The sequence below is a fragment of the Muntiacus reevesi genome, chromosome 1 (assembly GCF_963930625.1).
Source record: "Muntiacus reevesi chromosome 1, mMunRee1.1, whole genome shotgun sequence".
In the NCBI taxonomy this organism is placed as follows: domain Eukaryota; kingdom Metazoa; phylum Chordata; class Mammalia; order Artiodactyla; family Cervidae; genus Muntiacus; species Muntiacus reevesi.
Window position 1 is genome coordinate 239,955,443 of NC_089249.1, and position 25,649 is coordinate 239,981,091.

A 25,649-nucleotide genomic window follows, 5' to 3' on the forward strand; every position below is an offset into this window, starting at 1 on the left:
TAAAAAAGGTAAGACAAGTCTCTGTCTTGGGAGGTTACTGCCCAGGGGTTAACCGATCCCTGAGTCCTCTGACCTGAAGGGTATCTTCATCAGTCTATTAAAAATTGGTGTGGGGATTCCCCTGGCTGTTAAGACTCCACACTTCCAAGACAAAGGACATGGGTTCGATCCCTGGTTGGGAAAGTAAGATCCTACACGCTCTTATGGTGTGGCCAAAAAGTTAAGAAATAATGAAAATAAAAACTGATATGTGGTGAGGACAGCCTGATCCTCAAGAGTGTCCTAAGATCCATGGTCTAGCCCTATCCTTCTCCTCATTTTGTGTTTGTAAGTCATCCACTTTTCTATCCAGGAATTTTCAAGATAATAATCTTAATTGGCTTTGCCCAGGTAAAGTTTGTTCTTCTCTTAATCTTTAAGGAGCCTGAAACTCTAGTGGATTGATTCACACGGTTGTCAAATCAGGCTCTTGAGACAGACAGATGTGATCTGAATTCCAGCTCTGCTACTTTCTAGTGCTTTGACTTTGACCAAGGAACTTAAGCTCTGAGCCTTAGCATCCTCATCTATAAAGTGGGGACAAAAGCAAAGCCTCGCCTTGTGGGTTGACAAGACAAGGAACTACTAGCTAAGACACTGAGCCCAGGACAGGTGTGGGAGGGGCTCCCAAGGAGCTACACCCAACCCACCTGGGCTCAGGAGGAGCACTGGTGTCCCCCAGCACCCACAGAGACTGGACCCCACCCCTCTGGTGCCCACACTTTACCTCCATGGCTTTCTTCAACTGCTTGGCATCATAATGGGCCGGTGGCATCATGAGCCCCAGAATGAGCCTTGCCAGGTCTCCAGAGAGTTCAGACTTCAGGTCAGCCATCAAGTCCTGCAGAGGGCAGAGCCAAGGTCACGTCAACATCAGCAATGGCCCACACGTGACTCGGGACAGGAAGGAGACACGGAGGGAGGAGGTGGGGCTCCACGAGATGTAGGAATCGTGGGCATCTGTGTCTGCCTTGGCTGATACTGGGTTTAAAACCACCGCCACCAGCACCACAAAGCGGGTGGAGAAAACACCATGCAGGAGGGGGACCTGCCCACTCTCCTTGGAGGCAGGAGACAGAAAAGGAAAGGGGGCGGTACCATTTCCATCCTGGGAGAATCCAGTTAAAGCTAGATGCCGCTAATAGCTATATCCCTGATCGCAGCCCTAAGGGGAGCCAGTCACACACATATCGCTGATCACAGGGAACACGGGGTGCAGCGAGGAGAGGCATGTGTGCACGCCGAGCTCCATCAGAAGGAGAAGCACAGATGCAGGGCCTGGGGTCCAGGCTGAGGCCCTTACCCGGCCAAAGTGAGACTTGAAGGTCTGCCGGATCTGCTGCCGCTGGGCATTGCTGCGGTGGGTGATGATGTCGATGATGGTGTCCTCGTCAGTTCCTGAAATCCCAAAGCCACAGATCAGAGGAAGACCTTGGCCCAGCTCCCCCACCTCCCCCAGCGATGGGCCCCATCTGTCTTTGCCAGGGGAGAGGCCAGGCTAGCCAGCTTTATGCCCCTGCAGGAGCCTTGCTTCTGGCCCAGTCACTAACTTCCCCTGGATTCCTTCTGCACTTTTCTGCTGGATCACAAGTCAAGAAAAAAAGAGAGCCCTGGGTTGACAGTCAGAACTTCTGAGTTCTATTCCTTGTCTGGCCATGGTTGACCCCTTGGGCAGGTCCCCTCCCCTTCTGGACCTGACTTCCACACCTGCATCATGAAGAGCTAGAGAGATTACTAAGGGATCCTTCCAACTGACAACCGGAGTCCTGCTGGGGACCCTATGTCCTTTCCTTGGACTCCCTGAAAGCTGGACCCCAAGTCCCTCCAACTGTAGCAAGCTGACTCAGGAAGGCATCAGGGTACCGCTTCCTGCCTCTCAGACCAATTCCATCAACCTCAGACCCTGCACAGGACTCTGTCTTTCAAGAGCATTTTTAGCCCTGTCATCTTCCTCGGTATTATTCTCATGAGACAAATGAAAATGGGGCCCAGAAGGTAAAAGGCTTAGCCCAAGGCCCCCTGGAAGGTTCTGTTAGACAGATGGGGGAGAGAGGGCAATGGAAGACAAACCCTGATGCTCTGTCCCTGTTGGCCTTCCTGAGGACCCGCCACCCACCCACAGGTGCTTCCTCCCATTGGGACCAAACGGAGGCCTGCACATGGGTGACCAGCAGAGGGCGTCCCTACCCCAGAACTGGCCTCAGGTTGCAGGGTCCACATTGCTTATTTTATGCATGGGATCCTGACACCCCTAGGTGGGTTATGGGACTTGCTCAAAGTCACATGGTGAATAAGCAAAGAAGCCAGAGCAAAAACCCAAGCTCATCACCTAGCACTTCTATACCAGGACCTGGGAGCACCTTGGTCTCTGGGAAGGTTCCTGACAAACCCCCTCACTACCCTTCTCTTTATACTTACGGAAGCTGGAGGCTCCAGGGGGGTGGAGACTCAAGGCAAATAAAGTCCTTATTATCCTGCAGACTCCAGTCTGAAGCCTCAGCTTTTGCCCCTGCCAGTCCCATTGCAGACCTGCCACCCTCCACTGCCCCAGAGGCAAACACGACCCCTTTCAGGTGCCCCTTACCAAGCCCCTTCATGGCTTTCCGCAAGGCTTTGGCATCTGCATCAGGGTTGAAGTCACCAGCTGGGTGCACGGTTCCTTTCAGCTACAAGAGGCAGAAAGTGAGTCAGCAGGTGTCTGGAGGCCCCCCAGGGGCCAGGCCAGGAGAGGAGCATGCGAAGGAGGGGAGGCTTTCCCCAAGAGCCCCAAACCAAGCAGCTTGGGGGAAAAAGGCGGGGGTGGAGGCACAGCAGACAGACCCCTGCCCTAGAGCTGAGAGAGGGAGGAGGAGAGAGACAGACCCAGGCTTGGGAGCAGGGCAAATGCTGTCAAGGGCAGAGGGGCTGGGCTCCTGCCCCAGGAGCCAGCTCTGGCCCCCCCCAGGCTCTCACAACACAGCCCTGCTCCCAGGGTCTTCTCATTTCACAGGGCAAAGCTCTCCCCGAAAAGGTAACTGCAATGTTCGCAAATACTGGAACAGAGCTGCCCAGATTTCATTTCCCCCGAATGACCTTCACAATGTTTTCTGTATCTGCCCACGCCCTATGCTATTTCTTAACATTTTAACTTAATTCAGCTACTTTTCTGTTTTACTTAAATGCATTCTTTTGAAGTGCACTGAATCCTTAAGGGCAAGGGTTTTGGTCCATTTCGTTCTTTGATATAACGCAAGTACCTGACACAAGGGTAAGCACTCGGAAAATATCTGCTCAATGAGTGAATGAATGAAAGCAATTTTATATCACGATTATGAATAGAAAGTTGGTGTCATGTGTCATAATCAGGTAACCCGCAAAAATAAAGGCCATAAAAACAAAAGTATATGCTTTCAAATATCACCAAATTTAACAAGATACCATGGCTCGCCAAGAGCTCTGGACCTGAAGCTAGCTCTCTCAGCTCTTCATGAAAAGGGAACATCAGCGACTGTGGCAAGGATGTGGCACCAAACTGAGACTTCCTCCTTGGCATTAATAATGATTGATTACTGATTTAAATACTGATTAAGCTAAAGTGGAGTAGCTTTCACACTGCATGAGGGTCAGTGTTATTTAATGCCATGCAGGTCTCTCCTCCACACACACAAAAAAAACTCAATTCATTTCTCATATGACTTAAGATCATCTTCAATGAAAGCTCTTTCCTTACAGTTTGGGAAACACTGTCCTAGAGCATCAGTGCCCAGGAGCCCTTGGAGGGCACCCGGACCGCCATGTCCAACAGCCTCTTTGGAGAGGGAGACAGAGAGAGGTGGGGGCCTGCTAAAGGTAGCTAGCAAGTGAGCAAAAGACTCCAAGGTTCCAAATATTTTTTAGGGGCCAAGTGCTACCTTGGGGCTGGTTTGCCCTGAGGACTTCAGTGAAACTTGTTTTTCTTGCCCTGTGTAGACCCTGGGTCTGAGGATGCTCAGGACAACCAAGAATCCTCTAGTACCCCCAGGGATGCCCATCTGTTCTCAGCTTCCACGCCTCCAAAACCCAACTATTGGACCCAGGATGGGATAGGCTCCTCCAAAGAACCAACCAAATCTCCATTCGGCAAGATCTGTACATAGTTAGTGGGCCAGAAGGCTCCCCAGCGTGTTAGAGGTGAATGCAGGAATCAGATGCCAACACCAGAGTGCCCGCCCACCAATCCATCACTCTGCAGAAAACAGGAAGCTTCAAGACGTGAGACTCAGTGTCTCTGGTTGGCCACCAGGGGGCAGCTGGGTGCCAACCAGAGCAGCAGGAAGGTGCGCGCAGAGCAGTGGTCAAGAGTCAAGCAGGAGGCGGGGAGGGTCTGACCTCTACTCGGGCCACTGCACTAAGCTCCCACATCTGATAGGCCACCTGCGCTGCCTCCGGGAAGAACTGGCCAGCAGCACTGGAATGGAGGGTGTTAGGGAGAGGACAGGAGGGAAGGTCATCGTGGGCACACTTCACACATACAACACGCACACACACACTTCAGGTAAACCCATCTGGCTTTACCCTCTCTCCAGCCTGGCCTCACACACTCACCAGAGCCCTCCCTCCACTTCTGAGAACCTTCTACCCTGTTTCAACTCCCGACAATGCTAGCTCTGACCGGCAGCCTTCCTGGCCCCCAGCCCCAGACGGGAGAAGGTTTCTTGAATCCCTCATCCTCCCCTTTCCTAAGTCTCCCCTCTCAAACATGTCCACGACCAGCTTCGAGCCATGTCATCTCTACCTCTCCTTCTGCCAAGCACCTTGGTTTATCAGCTGCCAGGTAAATACCTGCTGAACTGAACTAGCTCCTAAGGCACCTACCAAAGGTAAACAGGAGGCTCCTGTATTCCCTGTTTAACTGGATCCTTAGAAGTCCCGGAGAAGGGAAATCAGAGAACCTGTAGTTCCCTTCCCAGCAACCCAAATCTGGTCAAGTCATGCCCCAGTTTAATCCTCCTCCAGTGGCTGGTTCTCTGCTCTCCTTAGGGGAGATTCATGTGCCAGGAAGAAGTCCCAGGCCCTGCCCCCCTCTCAGTCTCATATCTCCCCAGCGCGACACAAAAGTGTGACCTCAGCTACACAAATGAGCCAGGCAGCACCTTCTTATCTCCAGGCTCTCTCTCCACCCCAAACACTCTCCCTCCAGGCCCTGTCTTCGCCTCATCACCTTTCTCCTTGGATCTCAGCCTCATTATCTCAGGATCCTCCCCACTCCCACCTGGAGAGTGCACATAGACACGTACACTTCCCCACCATGTACACATGCCCAGGTCTGTGTGCCTTTCTAGGCTGGAGGCTTCATCAATGCTTCCCCTCAAAGCCTGCAGGTGGAGAGTGCTTAATGCATAGATGCTGAATAAACGAGTAGCCAGGGCAGGCACCTGTCCTTTTTCCATTTAACAGATGATGAACCAGAGAAGCAGCTGAGAAGTTAGTAGCAGGGCCTAGACCTTCATATTATGATTGTTGATCCACATCCCTAGACTGCTTTCCAAGTTCACACGAGCAGACGTCTCCATGTAAGAGAGACCACACTCATGTGCGCGTACATGGACACTCAGACGTCTTTTCACCTGTGCAGTGTTCTGACCTTCAGGGAATTCCCAAGTCTATCTAATCTATCCATCCATCCATCTATCCATCCATCCATCCATCAGGATGAGGCCAGGAGAATCCTGACCGGCCACACCTGAGGCCACGCCCTCCAGCCTGGGGCCAGGAGGCCACTTACTCATCATCTCCCCCACACAGCTTCAGCAGAGCCTTCTTGTATTCGCCAGAGGTGTCATTCTGGGGAGAAAGACAGAGAGAACGGCCTCAACTAAAGATCCTACACACCACAACAAAGACCTGGAGTGCTGCAGCTAAGACCTGGTGCAGCCAAATAAGTAAATATTTTTAAAAATTAGAAAAAGAAGAAGAGATGCTTCCCAAGCCAGTGTGAGCCGGCCCCAACACACCCCTGCCACCAGATAACCCTAGCCCAGCCCTCCTATGTAAAATAGTCCATAAAATGGACTGAGCAAAAACACTGGGAAATGCCAAAACCAAACAAATGTACATTTGATAGACACGGCATATTCTACATCCCTCTTGGGGCCTCATAGTGAACAAACTATAATGAAGGCTGTGAGAAGTTCTTTGGTAAAGAAGCAGACTTATTTTGCTTATTCTAGTTTTTCCTAGACATTTCCCATGAGCTATTTTTGCACACAAAGCCTATGTAATTCTTTAGTTAGGGAGCACAGCTTAAACTCAGAAAGCTTTATCCCACTCACCCAAAACAAGGGGAAACCATCCAGCTTTACATCTGTCTCTTGAACAAGTCTCATGGCTGGACAGCCCAGAGTCATCACCTGGCCCAGGGGCTGCGAGTCCCAAATGAACCCCGCTCTGTGTTTACCTGGGACACCTGCCTCTGTCCTTCCGCCTTGTGCTGCCTCTAGGAGGTAGGCGTGCCGTAGTGATGGAGCCTTCACCCCAGATTCAGCTTTGCCCCCATCATGACCCAGTCCTGCCTTCCTCTAAAGAGGTGCCTCACGTCTTACAAACACCTTGCTTCTAAGCTGACACTTGCTTCTCTGCAGTTGCCTTCAACTCGCTGAAGGTGGCACAGGCAGGGCTCCTGCAATTCCCACAAGACTCCACCTTTCTAGGACGACACCTTTGGTCCTGGGAGAGCGCCCCAGCCCTCTCTGGAGCCCCGTGAGCACCTCACCTTGATCATGCTGTACAGAGACTTCTCGTACTTGGTCCGGAATATCTCCCGGATGTCGAGCATGTCCAGCTCGCTGCGGGAGACCATGATGCGGATCAGGGTGTTGTCCCGAGTCCCCAGGCCCTGCAAGACGAGTGGGTTGGGGGATGGGGAACAGAGAAGAGGCTAGCCTGCTAAGAGTCCCCTGCTCAACTGAAAATACAATGTTTGTAATAAAACCTTAAAATTAAGAAGGAAAGAAGCCGAATGTTGCCATTCCCTCTGAAGCTCCCTGATGTCCCTCCTGCTTTTATTGTCTTCTTACCCCACTTCATGTCATTCCCGTCTTTGATTTCCTCATAACTCTAAGCAAGGTATGGTTTAGATTTGCATATTTTGGAGCTCTGTAAATACACCACTATGCATTTATTTGTCCATCTACTCCTGATAGGCATTGGGTTGTTTCTAGTTTTTTCATGACATGGACCATACTGCTATGAATGATTTTATGAACACATCATACAGGCGAACGTCTCTGGATAGCTGAACCCAGCTGGTCTCTGGACCCAGCTGGGTCCAGTCTGGCGCTGGAAGACAGAGAATGGGCCACTTGCAGGGACTTTGGGCCTGTGGCCTCTGACAACAAATGACTGGGTTCATTCACCCTGGTGCACTATGAAGATGTCACCACCTTCTGTGTTGTGTGTGTAAAGCCCTGGGAAAATCTGTTCTCAGTACTCGCCAGGAGCAGAATCCCTGAGTCCCTGGGATGAACATCACAAGTCTTGGCAGGCAATGCCAAAATGTCTTTCACTTCCTATGTACATTATATATAAACATTTTAGTTAATTAGCATTTAGAAATAAAGCATGGGCTTCCAACCCAGCTAGTTGGCTGGAACTGCACCCCCTGAACAATCATGAGAACAGGGTAGGTATCTGGGTGGGTAGATGTATGATAGGCAGCAGCCCAGGTTCTGGAGCTCACCTGGGACAAAGTGCCATCACTCGGTTTTATGGCCAAAGCCCTGAATGCTCTCTTTGGCCAATGGACTCCCAAGGATTTGCCAGAGTCCCGACAATCTTGTGGGGGTACACAGAGCCCCTCTCCCCAACCTCGGGTGCATCAACCCCACCACTCACCTTCATGGCCTTGAATAGCCTCTCAGCAAAATACTCTGCGGTGCTCCGGATACACTTCACTGAGAAGAGGAAGGAAGAGGTAGTTATTCTGGCTGCCTCGGAAGGGCAATGGGGTGGCCTGGGCCTTTCTTTATTTCCATTCCTTGGGAGCCACCAAATTCAAACCTGAGAAGAATCCTGATTCCTGATAATCTGAAATCCCTGAGGACCCCAGACCCACCACTTTTATCACAAACCCAGGGGATGGAGAAATCAGAACATGGGCCTGTTGTAATGTCGGAAGTGCAAAGACCCCTTTCATCTTTCTGGTCCTTTGGTGTTTCAAGGAACTGGGTCGGGTGGGAAGGACCTGAGGTGGGGCTAGGCAAGGTGGTTCTTTAGAGTCTACTATGATAGAACATTACTGGCCCAGCCTCTGGATCTTGCTGGCAGAGCGGGCCACAACCCGACTATCTGAGATAGGGTTGGTGGGGGACAGCTCTGGGCAAGAGGATGAGTGCTGGGCCTTAGCTCATTCCCAAGAAACACACTCATGCAACCTATCCCAGGCTCAGACACAGTGACTTTTGGAACGTCTGGCTGGCAAACTGACATTCTGGTTTTCTCCTTCCCACCTCCATAGCATACAGTTCTCCTTTCCATTCTCAGCCCCGTGTTCCTGGGCCAGAATCCCAGAATGCCCTGGGAATGCGATGTCAGGACGTGCCCACAGCCTCTGGGTCAGGAGGCTCACTCCCCATCCCCATTTACCAGATGAGGAAACTGAGGCCCACTTAGCATAAATGACTTTCTCCAAGTCAACAGCAGACTGAGAAGAAGCCTGAGTTTTGAATCTTGACTCCACCACTGACTGGTCAGCTCCTGGCTTCCCGCATGCCAAGAGTACCCCGATTCATTACAATACTACCCCTTGGCAAGAGACACAGCCTCTGTGAGCTGCGGTTTTCTCATCCGTGAAATGGAGATGATGACAGTGTCCACTCCTGGGTCATTTGTAACGAGTAAACACTCAGCGGAGCACCAGGCACACAGCAGATGCTCCACAAAACCCACTTTCCTGGTCATGACTTCCTGACCCCTGACCCCATGTGCTTTTCGGCCCCATCACAAACATGGGAGTAGGGAGCAGGAGGCAGCAGTGTCCAAGCAGTCTCCTAGCCCCCAGGCCTCGGCCACACAGCCCTAGCTAAACCTTCAGAATTCACCACCTGTCTGGTTTTCTCCTTCCCATCTCCATACCATACAATCCCCATGTCCCTGGGTCAGAGTCCCTGAATCTCTCAAAGGCCCTGGGAATGTAACCTTGGACATACCCACAGCCAGCATCAGCTTCTCAAAGTCCCCGGACAGCTCCCCTCGGATGCTGGCTTCAATCGGCTTCCCTGTGGTCTTCAGATACTCATCAAACACTGAGTCAGACAGAGAGACAGGGTGTCAAAGGCACCCTCATAGCACTGGAAGCGACAGGGACTTCAGGAGGGGAGACGCAGTGGTCAGGACCACAGCGCCGCTGTGAAGGCAGGGCTGGCACTTAGGGAGGTGGCAGGAAGGTCGTGAATGTCACCGGCCACCACGCAGCCTCACCGTGTCGCTGTGAGGGACTGTGTACACCTCCTGCTCCAACATGAAGACAGGGACTGTACTGAGACGGAGGGGCTGAACACCCTGTTAAGACCTCTCATGAGGGACCATAGAAGCCACGGTCTTAAAATCAGGACTAGTGTTTGGGTTGTGGGTGAAGCACTATCATGCTCCTTAGCAGAAAAGGAAATGAGAAAGGAAATCTTGGTACAACCCCCAGGGGACAGCTGTAGGTCTTCTCTGGAGCTCACCCAACCGAAGATGCTGCTTGCTGCGATTTCCCAAAATGTAAATGAACTGGGCTTCATCTGTTCCCCATTTCAGTTCCCCTGCCTCATACAGGTCCTGGAGGGGAGAAGTGGGACTTAACTAACAGAAGAGACCCCAGGAAACAGAACTTACCAGCCAAGCCACTCAGAACCACTGCCAGATCCTTGAACATGCTAGTAATTGCATACACCTCTTAGCTTCCTTCCTTTCTTTCTGGGGAAACTCCTATTCAACTTTCAGAGCCCAGATTAAACATCTCATTTGTTTGCAAAGCACTTCCTGATGTCCCAGGCAGAGTTCTCTTTCCCTCACTCCCTTTTCTAGACTTTTGTGTCTTTATAGCTTTGATTTACTGTATAATATATAATATTTATATGCCTGGCTTCCCACTAGAGCATCGACTCCTGAAGAATAGGAATTATGTCCTACATTCTCTGTATCTACCTACAGTATTACTGGCATATAGTGGGAATTCAAAACACCTGGAGTATATGGTATAAACAAAGAGAATGTGATTGTGTGATTAATATATGTCTGACTCCCCAGTACTGTTTGACTTTGCTCATTTGTGATTCCCCAATGCTTGGCATTCAGAATGATTGGCATATAGGAAGTGTTCAATAAATATTAATTAACTGAATGAAAAAATGAACAAATGATAAAAGCTCCAAAATACATCTCACCAGCTTTACATATGCTATGTACCTTTGAACGCTAACTTCAACCCTTCCTTCAGCAAAGCGCTATATAATGATGGCTGTGAGTCAGTTATTTCTGGTGTCTGATGCAAATTACTGCGCCTCCATCCCTCCCCCTTCTCGGGCTGCCCGGCCATGCCCAGCAATCTCCACCGGTGCTTATTTACCTGAACGTCCTGCTGCACCAAGTCCTCGCTCACTACGTCATCCTCCTCCCTGGTACCCTGGGAAGAAAGACAAGGGACACTGGTTCAAATACCAGAGCTGGGAGAAAGCCTAGAGGCCAGTGGTGGAGACAGGGAGGACTAGGAAAACCGTGCTGGCCCAGGGTGTCCAGGAGAAGAGACTGACAGCTGCCACTGGAACAAGACCGCAGCACCTGGGAATTCCCTGCTGGTTCAGTGATGAGGACTCTGCACTCTCACTGCCTCAGGCCCGGGTTCAATCCTTGGTCAGGGGACAAAAATCCCACAAGCTGCAGGGGGCGGCCACACACACACATAGAGGACCACAGCATCTATTTCACAGGGAATCACAGGGTCCCTAGCCATTGGATTCTTCCTTTATCCTTGGAGTGTGGACCAAACAGGGCAGTCCTGAGAATAAGCAGGCCTGCTGTTCCCATAACTTTTCGATTATTCAAAAGAATCCAGAGATCTGATTTCGGAGCAAAATCTCCCTAGTTTTAAAAATGGTAGCAACTAACTCAACGTGTAAAAAAAAACACACGCGAAGGAAAATGAACAAAGGAAAAAACACAGTTTGAGCAGATAGAATTCAGCTGCGACAGCACTGTGCACCTCTTTATGCTCTTTGTTATGTTTTTATGTCAACCTTGCTTGGGAGGGAGCAGCAGGGCTGGTCTGTGGGGGATGCCACTCAGGCAGCCCCAGAGAGGCCCTGCTGGTGCCCCTGCTGGGGAAACCATGGCAAGAGGGAGACTGGCGCATAGAGGAGGGGGTACTTGTGGAGAGAAAAAGGACAGAGAAGCGCAAGAGAGACAGGGTGTGTGAAAAGAGATGCAGGTCACCTGCCTGTGCAAACCGCAGGGGACAGAAAACAGACCATGGACGCTCAGCTTCTATACCCGGGCAAGCCCAAGAGACCATCTCAAGTTTGAGGATAAGATGGGGAGAGGGGGAGAGGTGGCCAGGAAACACGAGGAGGATTTTACACCTGAGGAGCCACCAAGCAGCCTCTCTCGAACCACTGTGTCTAGGGGAACGGGGACAAGGTGCTCCAAGCCCTCTGTACCCTGGGGGAGAGCTCAGAGGGCCCAAGCTAGACCAACCTGCAGCAGGACAACGAGCATCTTCCGGAAGTGGCCAGAGGTGTCTCCAGTGATGTCAGCCTCCAGGTCTCGCTCGTAGGCTGCCAGGAAGGAACACAAGCTCTAATCCCATCCCCAGGACATCCCAGGGAACCAGGACAGAGGTCCCCGCTGCCCCTAAAACACTCAGATATTTGTTACAAACCCCCAAATCCAGTCTCCACGCTGGTCGCGCAAGACTCAGGCTGTATTTTCACAATTCTTTGTACTGACTCATGACACGGTGAGATGGAATTTGCACACATCTCTCTATCTTCACCTGTGGTGTCCTACTCCAGACAGCGCTGTCCTCTGGACAGCGGCTGCAGCCTTCTAACTGTTCTTTCTGCTTCTCTGATCCATGGCAACATGGGTGACTGTCTTAAGACCCACACTCATCACGGGCTCATCTGCTTCCCACTAGGTTTGGAATAAACACCGTCTCCTTCCCTTGGCCTACATGGCCCTGTGTGATCCTGTCCCGCTCTCTGCTGTTCCAGCCTCACACTGGACACCAGGCTTATTCTGCTTGGGGGCCTTCGGACTTGTCATTCCCTCTCCCGCCAGGGTCTTCTCCCCACTCTGTGTACAACTGACTCCTGCTCATCTCCTCCCAAGACAGGCTTCCCCAACCACCTATCTGAAGCATGTCCTCTCCAGTTAAAGTTGGATGCTTGTTTTCTGCTTGCGTCCTTCATAACTCTTTACCACATGTCATCATCCCATTTGTTTACCTGTTTATTATCTATATCCCTCATTATCTCATTAATACATTAGCTCTCAGGCAGGAATGGTATGGATGCCCACCACCATATGCTGAGAACCCAGCAAAAAGCGGGTACTAACTAAATGGATAGATGGATGGACAGACAGATCAGAGGGAAGGAGGAAAAAAGGTGGACGGGTAGAGTTTTAGGGTCCCTACTCTCGTGAGCACCTTCATTACACATCTGAAAAACCCTGAATGGCCCCTCTTGCCCATCTCACCATCTTTATATGCTGCCACCAGCTGGTGGATCTGCTCATTGGTCCGAGAAGCCAAGATCTCAATGAGGCACTTCTCATCGGTCCCAATGCCCTGGGAGAAGAGAAGGGGCATGTGAGTCAAGGGCTGAGATGGGAGGCCACCAGCCCCGAGTTGGGAACCTGGGGTGATCAGAGCTGGGAAACCCCCCAGCACTCAGGGTCTTAGGCACTGATCCTGAGCTGTGGCCCTGAGAATCTAAAGATGGGGGTTCTAGTGCCGCCTCTGCAGGCAGCTTGCTTCGTGATGGCTCATTAAAAAAGCTCCATCTTCCTGGGCCTTACTTTTCTCATCTTTAAAATGGAAATGATACTAGTTGCTCTGCTGAGCTCACAGAAAGTATGAGAAGGTGATCATCTCTAACACTGCTAAGTTTATTAGCTTATGAAAACAAGTTCTTATAGCTCATCTGAGGCAAAGGTCACAGCACTTTATAAATGTAAAGTGCCGAGTACACTCGAGGGCCTTTGAGCTCTTCCTGCTTTGTAGGGAGAAACCCTCCACCTCCACTAGACTGGCCTGCCCCTCATATCCTGAACACACTTTCACAACTACTTCCTCTCCAGCCTGGAATGATCTGCCCATTCTGGTCAACCAAACCCTCTCCAGACTTCATGTCCAACTTGATCCCCTCATCCTCTGGGATGACCTCATCCACCCCAAGCCCAGGGCCTGTCCTCCTGATCTCCTTTATGATGCCCTTGGCTTTTGGGTGTTGGACACAATCTGTTTCCACATCCCCATGTCCTGCTTCCTCAGGTAAGCGACTGGGGTGGGGTGTGGGCCCAGGGCCCCCTTTCACAGGGTGGGCCTCACACCAACATCTATGCTACCTCCATCCATCTGGAGGGACCGCGGCACCCTCTGGAGCAGGACTTGGGCTGCTGCCTCAAAGCAGGGCATATGTGTGGGGTGGGTGTAGGGCTCACTGAATTTCTGCTGTAGAAGCTGCAATCTCCCATGAACCACACCCCCAACCCTCATACATACACAGACCCTGCTTCTTACCGAGATGGCATCTTTAATTTCTTTGGCATCACCATAGGCAGGTGGCCTCATAAGACCCACAATCAGTCGTTCAAACTTCCCCGTCAACTCATACTTCAAGTCTGCAATGAGGTCCTGGTTGGGAGGTGTGGAGGGAGGAGGAGATGGAAGAAGATGGGGAAGAGCAGTTATAATGATAAGAATTACACTGAATGAGCAGTTACTCTGTACAGGCACTGGGCGGAGTAATCCAACTTAATTGTCACTCTGGGGGTACATACTATCATCAGCCTTCAGAAAGGGGCTTAGAGACATCAGGCAACCTGCCCAGAGGCACGCAGCTAGCAGACGGCAGGATTCTAGTCCGCAGCACATGCCTCCTCCCTGCAGTGAACCATGCGTTTACTTGTTCACTGTGTCTCTCCCACTGTGAACCCACAGGTTGACACCCTAGGGTCTTATTTATCTGGGTAGCCCTAGCCCCTAGCACAGTGCACAGCAGGTGCTCTAGATGCAATTGTGGTTGAATGATCCCTGCCTGAAAAAGGAGGGCAGAAGTGCCAGCATGGAAGCTGAGCTGGAGTAAGATACTCAGGAAAGGCCCCGGATGAATCAGAGCATGCCTCCTCCGCCCCAGCCCTCTGGTTGTCATGGTTACCTTGCCATAGAGGGACTTGTAGCTCTGGCAGATCTCCTGCCTCTGCCTGTTGCTCCGGGAAGTAATCAACTCCAGGATGGCCTCCTTGTCACTGCCTAGAAGAGGGAAGGCAGCAGTCACCTTGCCCAACCTGCCTCCAGGAAGCCCAATAGAGGTGCTTCCTGCAGTCCTCGGTATCAGCCTTCTGCTCACAAGAGGCAGTGGCATCAGAGGGGGGCTCTGTGGGGACCTGACGAGCCCCCCTGAGAGATGCTAGCACATGAAGTATTTGAGTTCAGACAGTCCATGATCTAGCACCTCATCACACACACAAGGAAACTGGGGCCCAGAGAGGAGCATGGAGTCCCCCCACGGTCTCCCAGTGAGCTTAGCTTAGAAAAACCCAGGTGTCTTAATGTCCAGGATAGGTTCTTTCAATGACAGGAAAAGTAAAGGAAAATAATAAGGTGCAAATTGAGGGCAGTGCTTACTCCCAAGACAAAAGGCAAAGTGATGCTATCAGGAGGCAGACATACCATGATGTTTCAGCTACATAAGCAAGCAAGTGCCAGTTCTCAAACTGGGTGGCAGGTCTACTGGTAAAGCTTCTTCTAATTATTAGACCGTTTTATTGGCCTGGAATGTATGTGTGCTAAGTCGCTTAAGTCATATCCGACTCTTTGCGACCCTGTGGACTGTAGCCTGCCAGGCTCCTCTGTCCATGGGATTCTCCAGGCAAGAATACTGGAGTGGGTTGCCATGTCCTTCTCTAGGGGATCTTCCTGGGCCAGGGATTAAACCTGCATCTCTTCTGTCTCCTGCATTGGCAGGCGGGTTCTTTACCACTAGCACCATGGGAAGAGTCCATTATAATAAAAAATAATAAAAAGAAGAGACAAAGAATGCTCTGGAAGTCCAGTGGTTAGGATTCTGCACTTCCACTGCAGGGGCCCAGGTTCAATCGCTGGTTGGGGAACTTAGATCCCGCATGCCATGTATCATGGCCAAAAAAAAAAAAAAAAGAGAGAGACAAAAAAATGACTGAATAACCAAAAGATGGGGACACCCTCAAGCCTAGGTGAATCCTGCTTCCTTTCCTGCGGGTCCCCTTCGCAGTGGCTGAGCACCCACCAAAGCCCTTCATGGCATTGTACAGAGTCTCGGCATCCTGGCTGGGGTCGAAGTTGGGGAAGTCACGAACGGAGCCCCGGTACTTGGCACCCTGTGGAAACAAGAGCAGAGCGTGAGCTGCTGACCTGGCCTGAACGAGGCTCCCAGCCCCAACCCCAGCTTACCTCCCAACCCTGGCCATGGGATAAAAGTCTCTGCTGCTCAGATATTTGTTACAAATCCCCAAACTCAGTCTCCATAACAGCCATGGCAAGAGCCGGAGTGTATTTTCACAGTCTTTGGACTAAACAAAGACGATGAGACAGAATCTGCCACGTGTCTCCATCTTCACCTGCACTGCCTCACCCCAGACCGCAACCGCTCACCTGGACAGTGGCTGAGGTCCCTACCCCTAAAGTGGAGCACCGGCTACAGAAAGCCACAGCAAGAGTAGGGAGGACTCTCCCCATACCTCCTGCCACCACCAGCCCCAAGGACGGTGCCTCTTCCCCTTGGCAGGAAGGCTCAGCCAAGCCCCTAGCTCTGCACCACTTTCCCAGAACCTGGGAGAGATAAGAACCAGACTGAAGTAGGGGATGGGAGTGGTTTCTGCAAAACAAAGAGCCCCTCATGTGTTTATGTCTCTCTGCGGTGTACAAAGCCCTTTCACCTTTATAAATGTGACCATTAGAGCATTTTGTAGAAGCACTTAAGATGATCTGTCACAGAAACAAAGAAACCGAGCCCCACAAAGGGAAGCCACTTGCTGGGGTCACACAGAACCCACATCTCTGTCCAGTGAACATTTGGTTCTCCAGCTCCAGAAACTTTGCAGCTGCCAGCTTCTGTGGGGAGAGGGGTGCCTTGGCCCAGAGTCACCCTCAGAATCTGCCCAGACGAGGTGCCGCTCCTCTGGGCCCAGTAAGCTGAGCCGTGAGCTGGCATCTGAGGACAAGCTGGCTGGGTTGTTGAGGCAAAGGTGGGGAGAGAATCTTAGATGTTAAACCTGAATGCACAAAGGGCTGTTCACAGAGAAGTCAGACGTGGGTCAGACACACAGCCCTGAGAACCACGGGGCCTGGAGAGCAACCAAGAGCTGAGAGGGTGGAGGATGCCAGAGCCCAGGGCGCTAACCACACTGCGTGGTGACAGGCACTTAGCCTGTGCCAGGCGCGACATGAAGGGTTGAAGATTATGGGAGAAAGAAGACCCAAGACTGACTTTCATGAGCTTCCAACCCAGCAGAGGAGAGAGACTAGCCTACAAATTAGCATAGAGCTAGTAATAAACACTCCACTACAGAGGCAAAGGAATGCGGGAAAACAGTGGAGGGCAATTCAAGCTGGGGAGGGGACCAGGACGGGTGGGGTGGCTCACACAATCCTGCCTGAAAAAACAAGAAGTGCGTGGGAGCCAGTGAGCCTCCGGACCGTCTCCTGTGTCTCCCGCTGCCCGCACTGCAGGGCCTGGCCAAGCGTTCAGGGGCCCTGTGGTTCATGTCTGCCATTGCTGGCTCCTCCGAGGTATGCACGCGTGGGCACAGGAGTGCTATTTAAAGTTCTGGCAGGACGGACAACAGAAAGGGACACGGCTCCCTTCCCGCCACCCATGAATCCCCTGCAACCTAATCGCACTGCTGGGCAGAGAAGGATAGAGTAACACAGGCCAACTACCCGGACCAGAAAAGAGACACTCCCTTTAGAAAGCTCCAAGACAGTCAGTCTGTCTTGCCCACTTATATCACCCCAGCACGTAGCTCAGGGCTTAGCACAACTAGGCACTCTCTACTGGCTTCTTAGGTAGACAGGTGTGCGGGCGGACATGTGACTGTGAATACACCCAGAGCAGATCAAAGACTTCCTGGAAGGGAAGTCTAAGCCGAGCAGAGCGCTAAAGGATGAGCAACAGCTGGCCCCAGGGGTGGGGGAGGGAAGGAAAGGCTCCACACAGGGAGGCGGCATGGCGGAGGTCCGGAGCTAAGAGCAGGAGAGAGCACTCACGGAGGCGGGCCCAGATTCTTCAGTACTTATGCGGACGTCCAAAGCTGCCAAGATGGTGGGATTGTAAGTGGCCAGGAAGGAAGGAGAAGAGGGCAAGATGGCAGCGGAGCCCCTAGGAGGAAGGGCAGAGGTCCTGGCAGCAAGCTGCCACCTCCCCTCCGGCCCCTGCCCCTCCTCACCCCCGGGTGGGGTTGAGGCGGCGTTTGGGGCAGAGGCTGCAGCTGAAAGACGAGGCTGTATGGAGCAGAGGAAGTCTAACTGCAGACACAAGGCCCGATCAAAAGGCTCCCTCAGCGGCGCGCTTGGCCTGCAGCATGGCAGTCTTTCTCCCTCTGTGGGTCTTTGCACAATGATAATAAATAGCCTGCCAGCAGGATCACAGCCACTGGGAGAGGGGGACTCCAGGGATGCCAGCACTGGTCACATTTAGACACGCAGGAACAGTCCTTCCAATCGCCCAGGTTTCCCACCGCGAGTCATTCTCACACCAACCTGGTGAATCTGCCATTTCCGAGCACCACCTGTGTGGCCAACACCGCTCCTTCACCTCACCCTGACTGCCTGCCGCTCCCCCAGCAGACAGTTTCCTGGCCCTGTACCCCACAAAGGGAGGGGAGAGAGGAGGAGAAAGGACTTTCCACCCTGAAATATTCAGCAGGCCCTGAGGCCAGCTGGTGAGCAGCTGGGACCCTGGGCTGCACGCAGGCTGCTCTCGAGGAGGCGTCCTGAGGCCTCTCGGGAGCTGAAGCGACGTGACTCAGAGAGATGGCTGCGTGGCGGGGACTCTGCCTGAGAGCCGCCTGGACTGGGCCTGCCCCAGGCCTCCCTCTGCAGCTCTGGAGTTGCAGACACCAGCCCCCTTGCCCCGTCCTCAGACTGCTCTTATTGCCACTTTTATGTTCAAACCACTGCAAAACAGAGGCCACAGGACCATGCTTCTGGGACTCTGTAACATCAACCTGTTTCTTCATGAGTTTGGGCCTTAAGGTCCGCCCTTCTGGAAGGAAAGATGGGGGCATGGCACCAGGATCACAGCAGAAGTAACTGGGAGTGACCTGAACCAGAGAAAAGGTGGAGTGGCTTGTTCTGTACCTGTGTGTGCACAAGTGTGAGCACGCACGTGTGTTGGGAAAGGGGCACAGTAGGAGCAGAGTTGGGGTGCTAAGAGTTAGGAGCATTGGACACAAAATACAGCTCAGTGGAGGGAAGATCATTCTCACTATCACAGGAAGTTCCTGACTAATTTGACTTCGATTTTTCAAAAAGTGTTTCAGTAGAAACTGTTATTTCTAATTAGAGATCTTGACCTTTTCCTGGGTAGGGGCCTTTCCTGTGATTCTGAGCAGGGCAGCTCCCAGTTAGCCTCGTAACCACAACGGTGAACAACTAACACACTGACAGCCATTCTACACCTACACGACCGTTCTGCTTTTCACTTTCAGTATTCAATATGTGACATGAGACATTCAACACTTGATTATGAAATAGCCTGTGTGTTAGATGATTTAGCCCAACAGCAGCCTTATGTAAGTGTTCTGAGCACAGTTAAGGCGGGCGAGGCTAAGCACTGATGTTCAGTGGGGTAGGTGAGTTAGATGCATTTTCAACTTATGACATTTTCAACTCACCATGGGTTTATTGGGAGGTAACCCCACTGCAAGTCAAGGAGGATCTGTCCTGTCTTCAGCTCCCTCCTCCCTCCTCCCTCCCCCAGCCCTCACACTCCAAGCATCCAAATTGCTTTTACTGCCCTGCACACACTGCATTCTCTCCCCTCTGGTCCAGGATCCCCTCTATTCTCAGCCCCCTTGCTCTTCCCAAGTAGCTCTCTCCAGTTCCTAGTTCCTCAACCTGCGTGCCCCCAAGGCACCATCAGAGCATCAGTACCATGCATGAACACAGGGGGGCTTCAACTCTTCCCACAGGACAAGGGACTCCTAGAGCTCTGCCCTCCTGGAATTCTTGCTTGCAGGATGTCTGTGGCTGCTGGTCCATGATGACAAGAAAGCACAGGTCAGCCAGGCAGACAGTAGGGTTTTGGAGCACTGGACCAAGAGTCCAAAAATGCGTGTCCTAGGTCCTGGCCACTCGGCTCCCAGGGCCTGATCTGTCCACTAGGGTCATCTGGCATCCTGCAATTCAAGTATCTCTCTGGAAATAACTCTGGGATGATTTGGGAAACAGGGAGCAGCAAGAATTATGCCTCGGATGTAGTCTATAACCACCAGCTCCCTCTCCGGGTCACAGAGGCCACTGGGGCAAGGTGTGCTGCTCAGGCCGACAGGGAGGCCATGGCTAAGACTCTTTTGAGCACTGGTCTCACATCATATAACACACTGTGCTCTTCAAGAATTGTGAACAGATATCCTTAAGACATCCGTGCATTGGGTGGCAAGTCATGAAGATGGGGACAATGTTTAGTTATCACTTAGGGGCTTCCCTGGTGGCTCAGATGGTAAAGCGTCTGCCTGCAATGCAGGAGACCTGGGTTCAATCCCTGGGTCGGGAAGATCCCCTGGAGAAGGAAATGGCAACCCACTCTAGTACTCTTGCCTGGAAAATTCCATGGACAGAGGAGCCTGGTAGGCTACAGTCCATGGGGTCACAGAGAGTCGGACACGACTGAGCGACTTCACTTTCACTTAGCTCAATCACCTCATAACGGAAACTGGGCCCCCAAGAAGGTAAAGAACTCACCCAAGATTGCGCAGCTCCTGTATTATGTCTGTGGCCAATCTATGATCAACGTGAAGGACTACAGGGGTCAAGTCAGGGGTCTCTTTGTTTTTTATTCTTCCTTTTCAACCCCATCGTTACAGTGACCATGTCTTTTTCTCTAAGGCCAGCCAACAGGATCACTTTCAGCAAACCCTGGCACAGAGCAATACCTTTGACCAGGGCAGGAACGTAATCTTGGCTACACACAGGAGTAACATCTCTGATACACCTCAAATTCTACAGCCCAGCAAAGCGCTCAGATGGCATGAAAGACTGTGGCCTCCCAAGCCAGGGAAACTTCATCCCAAATGCCAGTGACAGGGAACACTTTCACCTCCAGAGCAGAGAGCATCATCTAATGTTTTTGCCCTCCCTGCCAGGGGGAACCACTCTTGGGCCATGCAGTTCAGGAAGGAGCAACTCCAGCACCCAGATCCAAGTTACCCAGGCCCAGCCAACGAAAACCACACCCCGGACTTCCCCTGGAATCATGTGGTATAAATTATGTTGTTTCCTGCATGTTGCCCAGGAAGCAGAAGGGAAGCCTAGAGCCTCTGGTAGCTAGTATGAGAAATCAAGGAAGAATCTGTCCAAGAATGAAGCCACCCAGATGAGACCCAGTTCATGGAGGCAGAATCCTGACAATATCAGCTGGGCCCCTGCATCCAGCCAGACCTGAAGCCCCGAGCTTCTCGGTCATGTGAGCCGATACACATACTTTGTGTTTAGGATGTTGTGTGTTCTCATCGGTCACTTGCATCCAATGAGCTGCGACTTGTAATAGGAGGAAACAAAGCCTGAGACCCTCTTCAGCTCCTTTAAAACTGATGGTACTGGGGGTCTGTATTGAAGGCCCAGTGACTCCAAGAAAAGCCCAGGCCCAGGGGAAGTGCTACAGAAAGGGGAGACGCTCCTTACCTGTGCTGGTTTGGCCATGGTCTCAGGTTCTGCAGCAGAAAACACTGTGGAGAAAAAAGAAATGCCATGAGATGCCTCTGCACTTTGACTCCCTCTATTCTTTCCCCCAGATTTCCCCACCTTTCCTTCCTCCCAAGGGAGAATGTGCTCCGCCTGCTTTTTTTCAACTGCATCCAGCCCTTCAGGTTAAATCACACCCAAAGATGCAGCTCAGGGACAGGCACATTCTTGGGAGGATAATAGACGGACTCTTCAGGGTCCAGGTGATTACACCATGATGGGAAAGACTCCCGGAACTGGGAGAATTTGGAAGAGGAAGAGAGGATATGGCCACTGACCAGAACAATTCCTCCAGGCCATGCTGGGCACTTTCCCAGATGTCATCTCACCGAATCCTTTCAGCAATCCTTTCTGGCACCAAATTCCCTTTTCTCATAGAGGAAACTGAGGAAGGGGACGTTAAACAATTTGTCCAAGCTCATACAGGTTAAAACTGAATCACTACATACAAAATAGATAAACAACAAGGACCTACTATATAGTTAATATCTTGTGATAACACATAATGGGAAAGAATCTGAAAAAGAATATATACATATGTAATGCAATCACTTTGCTATACAGCTGAAACTAACATAACATTGTAAATCAACTCTACTACAAAAAAAACCAAAAAACCTGAATCCAACAAAGTTAGATCCCAGGGTCCATGCCATCTGCACCATGCATGCTCTCCTCCCAAGTCACCAAGAATAGTCCAGAATACAGGGCTTAACAGGCTGCAGATGAGCACACTCAAGGGGCACTGGGTCACCTGCTGCGAATTTCTGGGGGGCTCTGGTTTCTTTAGCTTCTACTCTGATTAGGCACTGCTGTAGACGCGGAGTATGCAGCAGTAAACAAGAGAGTTTCTAAAGCCCGTGCTTTTCGGGAGCCCCCTCTATAATGGGGAAGAATAATAAATGCACATGATAAAAACTAACGAGAAAAGCTGAAACTTGATCGGGAGAGAGTGACAAGGGGTGTGATCCCAGGTGGGGTGTTTGGAGGTATCATGAACCATATTGCTACCTGAGGGCAGTGAGGACAAGGAGCTCAGCGTGGCTAGTATGGTGGCAGGGAGTGCGGTGGGGCCACTGGTAGGACGTGGCATCAAGGGACCAGTGCTTGAGGCTGTAAAGACTTTGGGTTTTTCTCTGATGGGACAGATCATGGGTGAGGGTGGAGACCGAACAAACAGGACAGACAATCTCATTGAAAAGGGTGTCGGGACACAGAATCTACAGTGGAGGAATAAGAAACAAACATATCTCACCCAAAAAGAAATGCAAAAAGGAATGTTAACTGCTTTGGAAAGGGGAAGAGAAGGGTGGAGGGGCTGGGCTATGAAGCCTCTCTTGGCAGATGGGCAGAGATGGACGAGATGAAATCTTGGGATTAGAGAAGAAAGGACTAGTGCTTTCCATTTAATCAGGACTGTACAATTTGATCTTTTTAAACCAGGTGTAAGTATTACTTTTTAAAAGTAAAAGTAACAAACTCTTATCAGACTTAAATTCAGTAAGACCCCCACAGGGAGCTGAACCAGAACAGAGGGTATAAACGAAGGAGATGCTTAACCTGCATGCTTTCCAGGTCTTTGCATACCATCTCCCCCATCCTACACCCCCACACACTAAGGGGGAAGCAGCCCCTGATCTCAGCGCATAATCCTGCTGTCACTCTGGGGCCACTGGAGACCTGCAACAGAGTGGGAACACAGGTTTGGAGTCAGACAGACAGACCTGGACTCAAGTCCGTTTTGTCACTTACTCGCTATGTGACCTTGGGCACATGGCTCATCTCTGAATTCAAGGTTATCTTAAGTACAAAACTGGGGCTTTCCCCTTCCTGCCTTGGAGAGGTGGAGGAGGAGACTCAACTTAGGTCAAGGCCAGGCAGAGATGTGTTCTCAGTAAGTGGTGGCCTTCAGTGTGCTGGGTGATATTCTAAGGACAGGACTCTGTCGTGTTTATCTATGTGTCCCTACTGCCTGAATTCAAGTCCGGCAAACCGCAGGCAGTCAGCAGACAGACCTGAGTGAAGACAGAGGGCAGCGATTTGCCTGTAACCGCAGAGCTCAGAGTGGAGCTTGAGGAAACCCTGCTGTTTCCCTGACAACCAGGGGCCCTCTGGTACAAACTTGAGCTCGCCTCAGGAAATGGCAACTCCCCCGGTGGGTAGGGAGCCCACATCTACCCGCGAGGTTCGACCAAGAGCCAGCTCTGGGTTTCCCCAGGCCAGGGGGACGGTGTGGGCAAAGGTGAGGCAGCAGCAAGGCCAGCACAGTAAAGGGGTCGCAGGAGGGGCCGGAAGTCACCTGCATCTCCGGCTTCAAAGCATTTTCCTTTGGCCTTGTTGCTGGAAACTTTAGCAGCTGGCGGCAGCCCAGGCCCATCTGGATGGCTCAGAGGAGGGGCCTCCAAGTCTTTGGGAAAATGCTCTGGGTTTTGAGAGCAGTTTGTGTGTGCCTCCTGTGAGAGCATGTCGTGTGTATACATAGAAAACAAACATCGCCCAGAACTGCATGTTCTGAGTGCAGTTCAAGAGAACTGAGCCTAGATAGCCCCTCCTTTGAGGGCTGGGGGAAGCTCTGGAGCTAATCACAGAGGCACCATCGAGGCTTTAGGAGGGGCTCTGATCCCTTTCAGGGTGACCCAGAAAGTTGCCTGAATAAATGTTTTACATACAGTGTTTCAGAATCCCACATGTAACAACCCACTGTATCAAGTCCCTCACTTTCTAGATAAAGATAAAGGCACATCAGGCCCAGACAAGGGCCAACATCTCCGCCTCCCACACTCAGGTCATCACAAGCCTCCACACAGCAATGAGCCCTCGCTGCAATAGGACGTGAGGAAGAGGCCAAAGGAAAAGACCCAGGTTCGGTTCCCAGCCTGGCCCTCTGTTCAGACAAGCTCAGACAAGCCAGGTTGCCTCTCTCAACCTCAGTTTCTTCATCAGCAAAATGTGGATAATGTTACTCCATCTTTGGAAACCCAAAGAGGGTGTGAGAGACTTTTGCAGATACCAACCAGGGATTCTCACAGCAAAATCTCAGAACATCAGTCCTAGGAGAGTTCTCCCCCAAGGCCACAGGTTTCCTCTCTATCCCCTTCCTACCCCCAATATGCAAGTTTCATCATCTTGGTTGAAATAGCTTATCAAGACTGGCAGATATGGCCACTCTACACTGGTGCCTCTCTCCTCCCAGAAACTCTGAATCTCTTCAGACATGGATTTCCATGAAGGTTCATCAGGATAGATCATTCCAGAAACCCATTCAAGGCAGAGTGGCCTTCTGGCCTTGTGCTGCTGTGACTACCTCCTGCCTTAGTCCTTCAGGCTGTCAGCAAACAGGACTGACTCCGGGAGGAACACTCCAGGGTACAGAATACCAGGGCTGACCCGACCATCAATGCCCAACTTTAGCACTGCGGAAACCGAGAACCAGACAGGTCTCGTCCAAGTCCTGCAAAGGCACAGGCTTGGAGGCCAGACTCAGTCACAGCTTTACCCCCTAGCAATTTGTAATTTTCTAAGTTACCTAAACATGAATCTCAATTTCCACATCTACAAAATAAAATCCCAAACATTTACAAAGGACACAGCGTGGCATTTTGTAATTAAGACTGCAGGCTTTGCAGTCACAGCCTAAATGCAAATTCTAACTGCTCATGGCCATGGGTGAATTGCATCTTTTCTCTCTTACTCAGTTTCTTCACCTCTAAAATGACAATCTCATAAGGTTTTCGTGAATATTCAATAAAGTAAGGCAAGTAAAATACTTAGCATGGTGAAGTGCAGAGTAAATGTTGAATTAGTGGTGCTAGCTTCTGTTAAAACAATCACTGTCATTAGAGCAGTGGTCTCCAAAGTGGGGTACCAGACACAATGATCCATTGGGGTGCAGGATGAGAGTACTACAACTTACAACTTTCTAAATTGATCTTGGGACTTCCCTGGTGGTTCAGTGGCTAAGAATCTGAGCTCCCAATGCAGGGGGCCCAGGTTTAATCCCTGGTCAGGGAACTAGATTCCATTTGCTACAACTGAGAGTTCATATGATGCAACTAAAGATCCCGAACGCCTCGTCTAAGACCTGGCACAACTAAATAGATAGATAAAAATAATAAATTGATCTTGTCCTTTCATGTTCCATTTTTATGTCTGCTATACATATATAAAGTTAAAGATGCATATTAGGGGTTCAGGCTGACAGAAGTACACAATCAAGAATATGGACTCAATGGAATGAAGCAAAAGAAGGAGAAGAAAGAGGGGAGAAGAAGCATCAGCATAAGAAAAAGCACTTCTGTCTTCAAAACGCAGCCTGCTGGCTTTAGAGGAATTGAGTGCACTACCTTTGGGAGGAGAGAGATGTTGAGTATTAGGGTATGAGATCAGGTGCAGCGGGTAAGGGCAATTTTATAAATAATCTGGAAAATCATGCAAAAAAAATCACCCA

General features: G+C 51.0%; 1 protein-coding gene across 2 annotated transcripts in view; it reads right to left on the bottom strand.

Annotated features, from left to right (window-relative positions):
* The window catches only part of ANXA6 (annexin A6), a 47,157-nt gene that overhangs the window by 16,515 nt on the left and 4,993 nt on the right, over positions 1-25,649 (bottom strand). For both annotated transcript variants that reach the window (XM_065918951.1, XM_065918950.1), the window contains 16 exons: positions 21,143-21,186; positions 15,528-15,618; positions 14,418-14,512; positions 13,781-13,894; positions 12,736-12,826; positions 11,731-11,810; positions 10,607-10,663; positions 9,723-9,816; positions 9,204-9,299; positions 7,891-7,949; positions 6,770-6,892; positions 5,783-5,841; positions 4,387-4,465; positions 2,624-2,705; positions 1,343-1,437; positions 767-880 (listed from right to left, as the gene is read on the bottom strand). In XM_065918951.1, coding sequence (XP_065775023.1) covers positions 767-880; positions 1,343-1,437; positions 2,624-2,705; positions 4,387-4,465; positions 5,783-5,841; positions 6,770-6,892; positions 7,891-7,949; positions 9,204-9,299; positions 9,723-9,816; positions 10,607-10,663; positions 11,731-11,810; positions 12,736-12,826; positions 13,781-13,894; positions 14,418-14,512; positions 15,528-15,618; positions 21,143-21,160 — 1,347 coding nt within the window. In that variant the 5' untranslated portion in view covers positions 21,161-21,186. Of the gene's footprint in view, positions 1-766; positions 881-1,342; positions 1,438-2,623; positions 2,706-4,386; positions 4,466-5,782; positions 5,842-6,769; positions 6,893-7,890; positions 7,950-9,203; positions 9,300-9,722; positions 9,817-10,606; positions 10,664-11,730; positions 11,811-12,735; positions 12,827-13,780; positions 13,895-14,417; positions 14,513-15,527; positions 15,619-21,142; positions 21,187-25,649 lie in introns of those variants that run through there.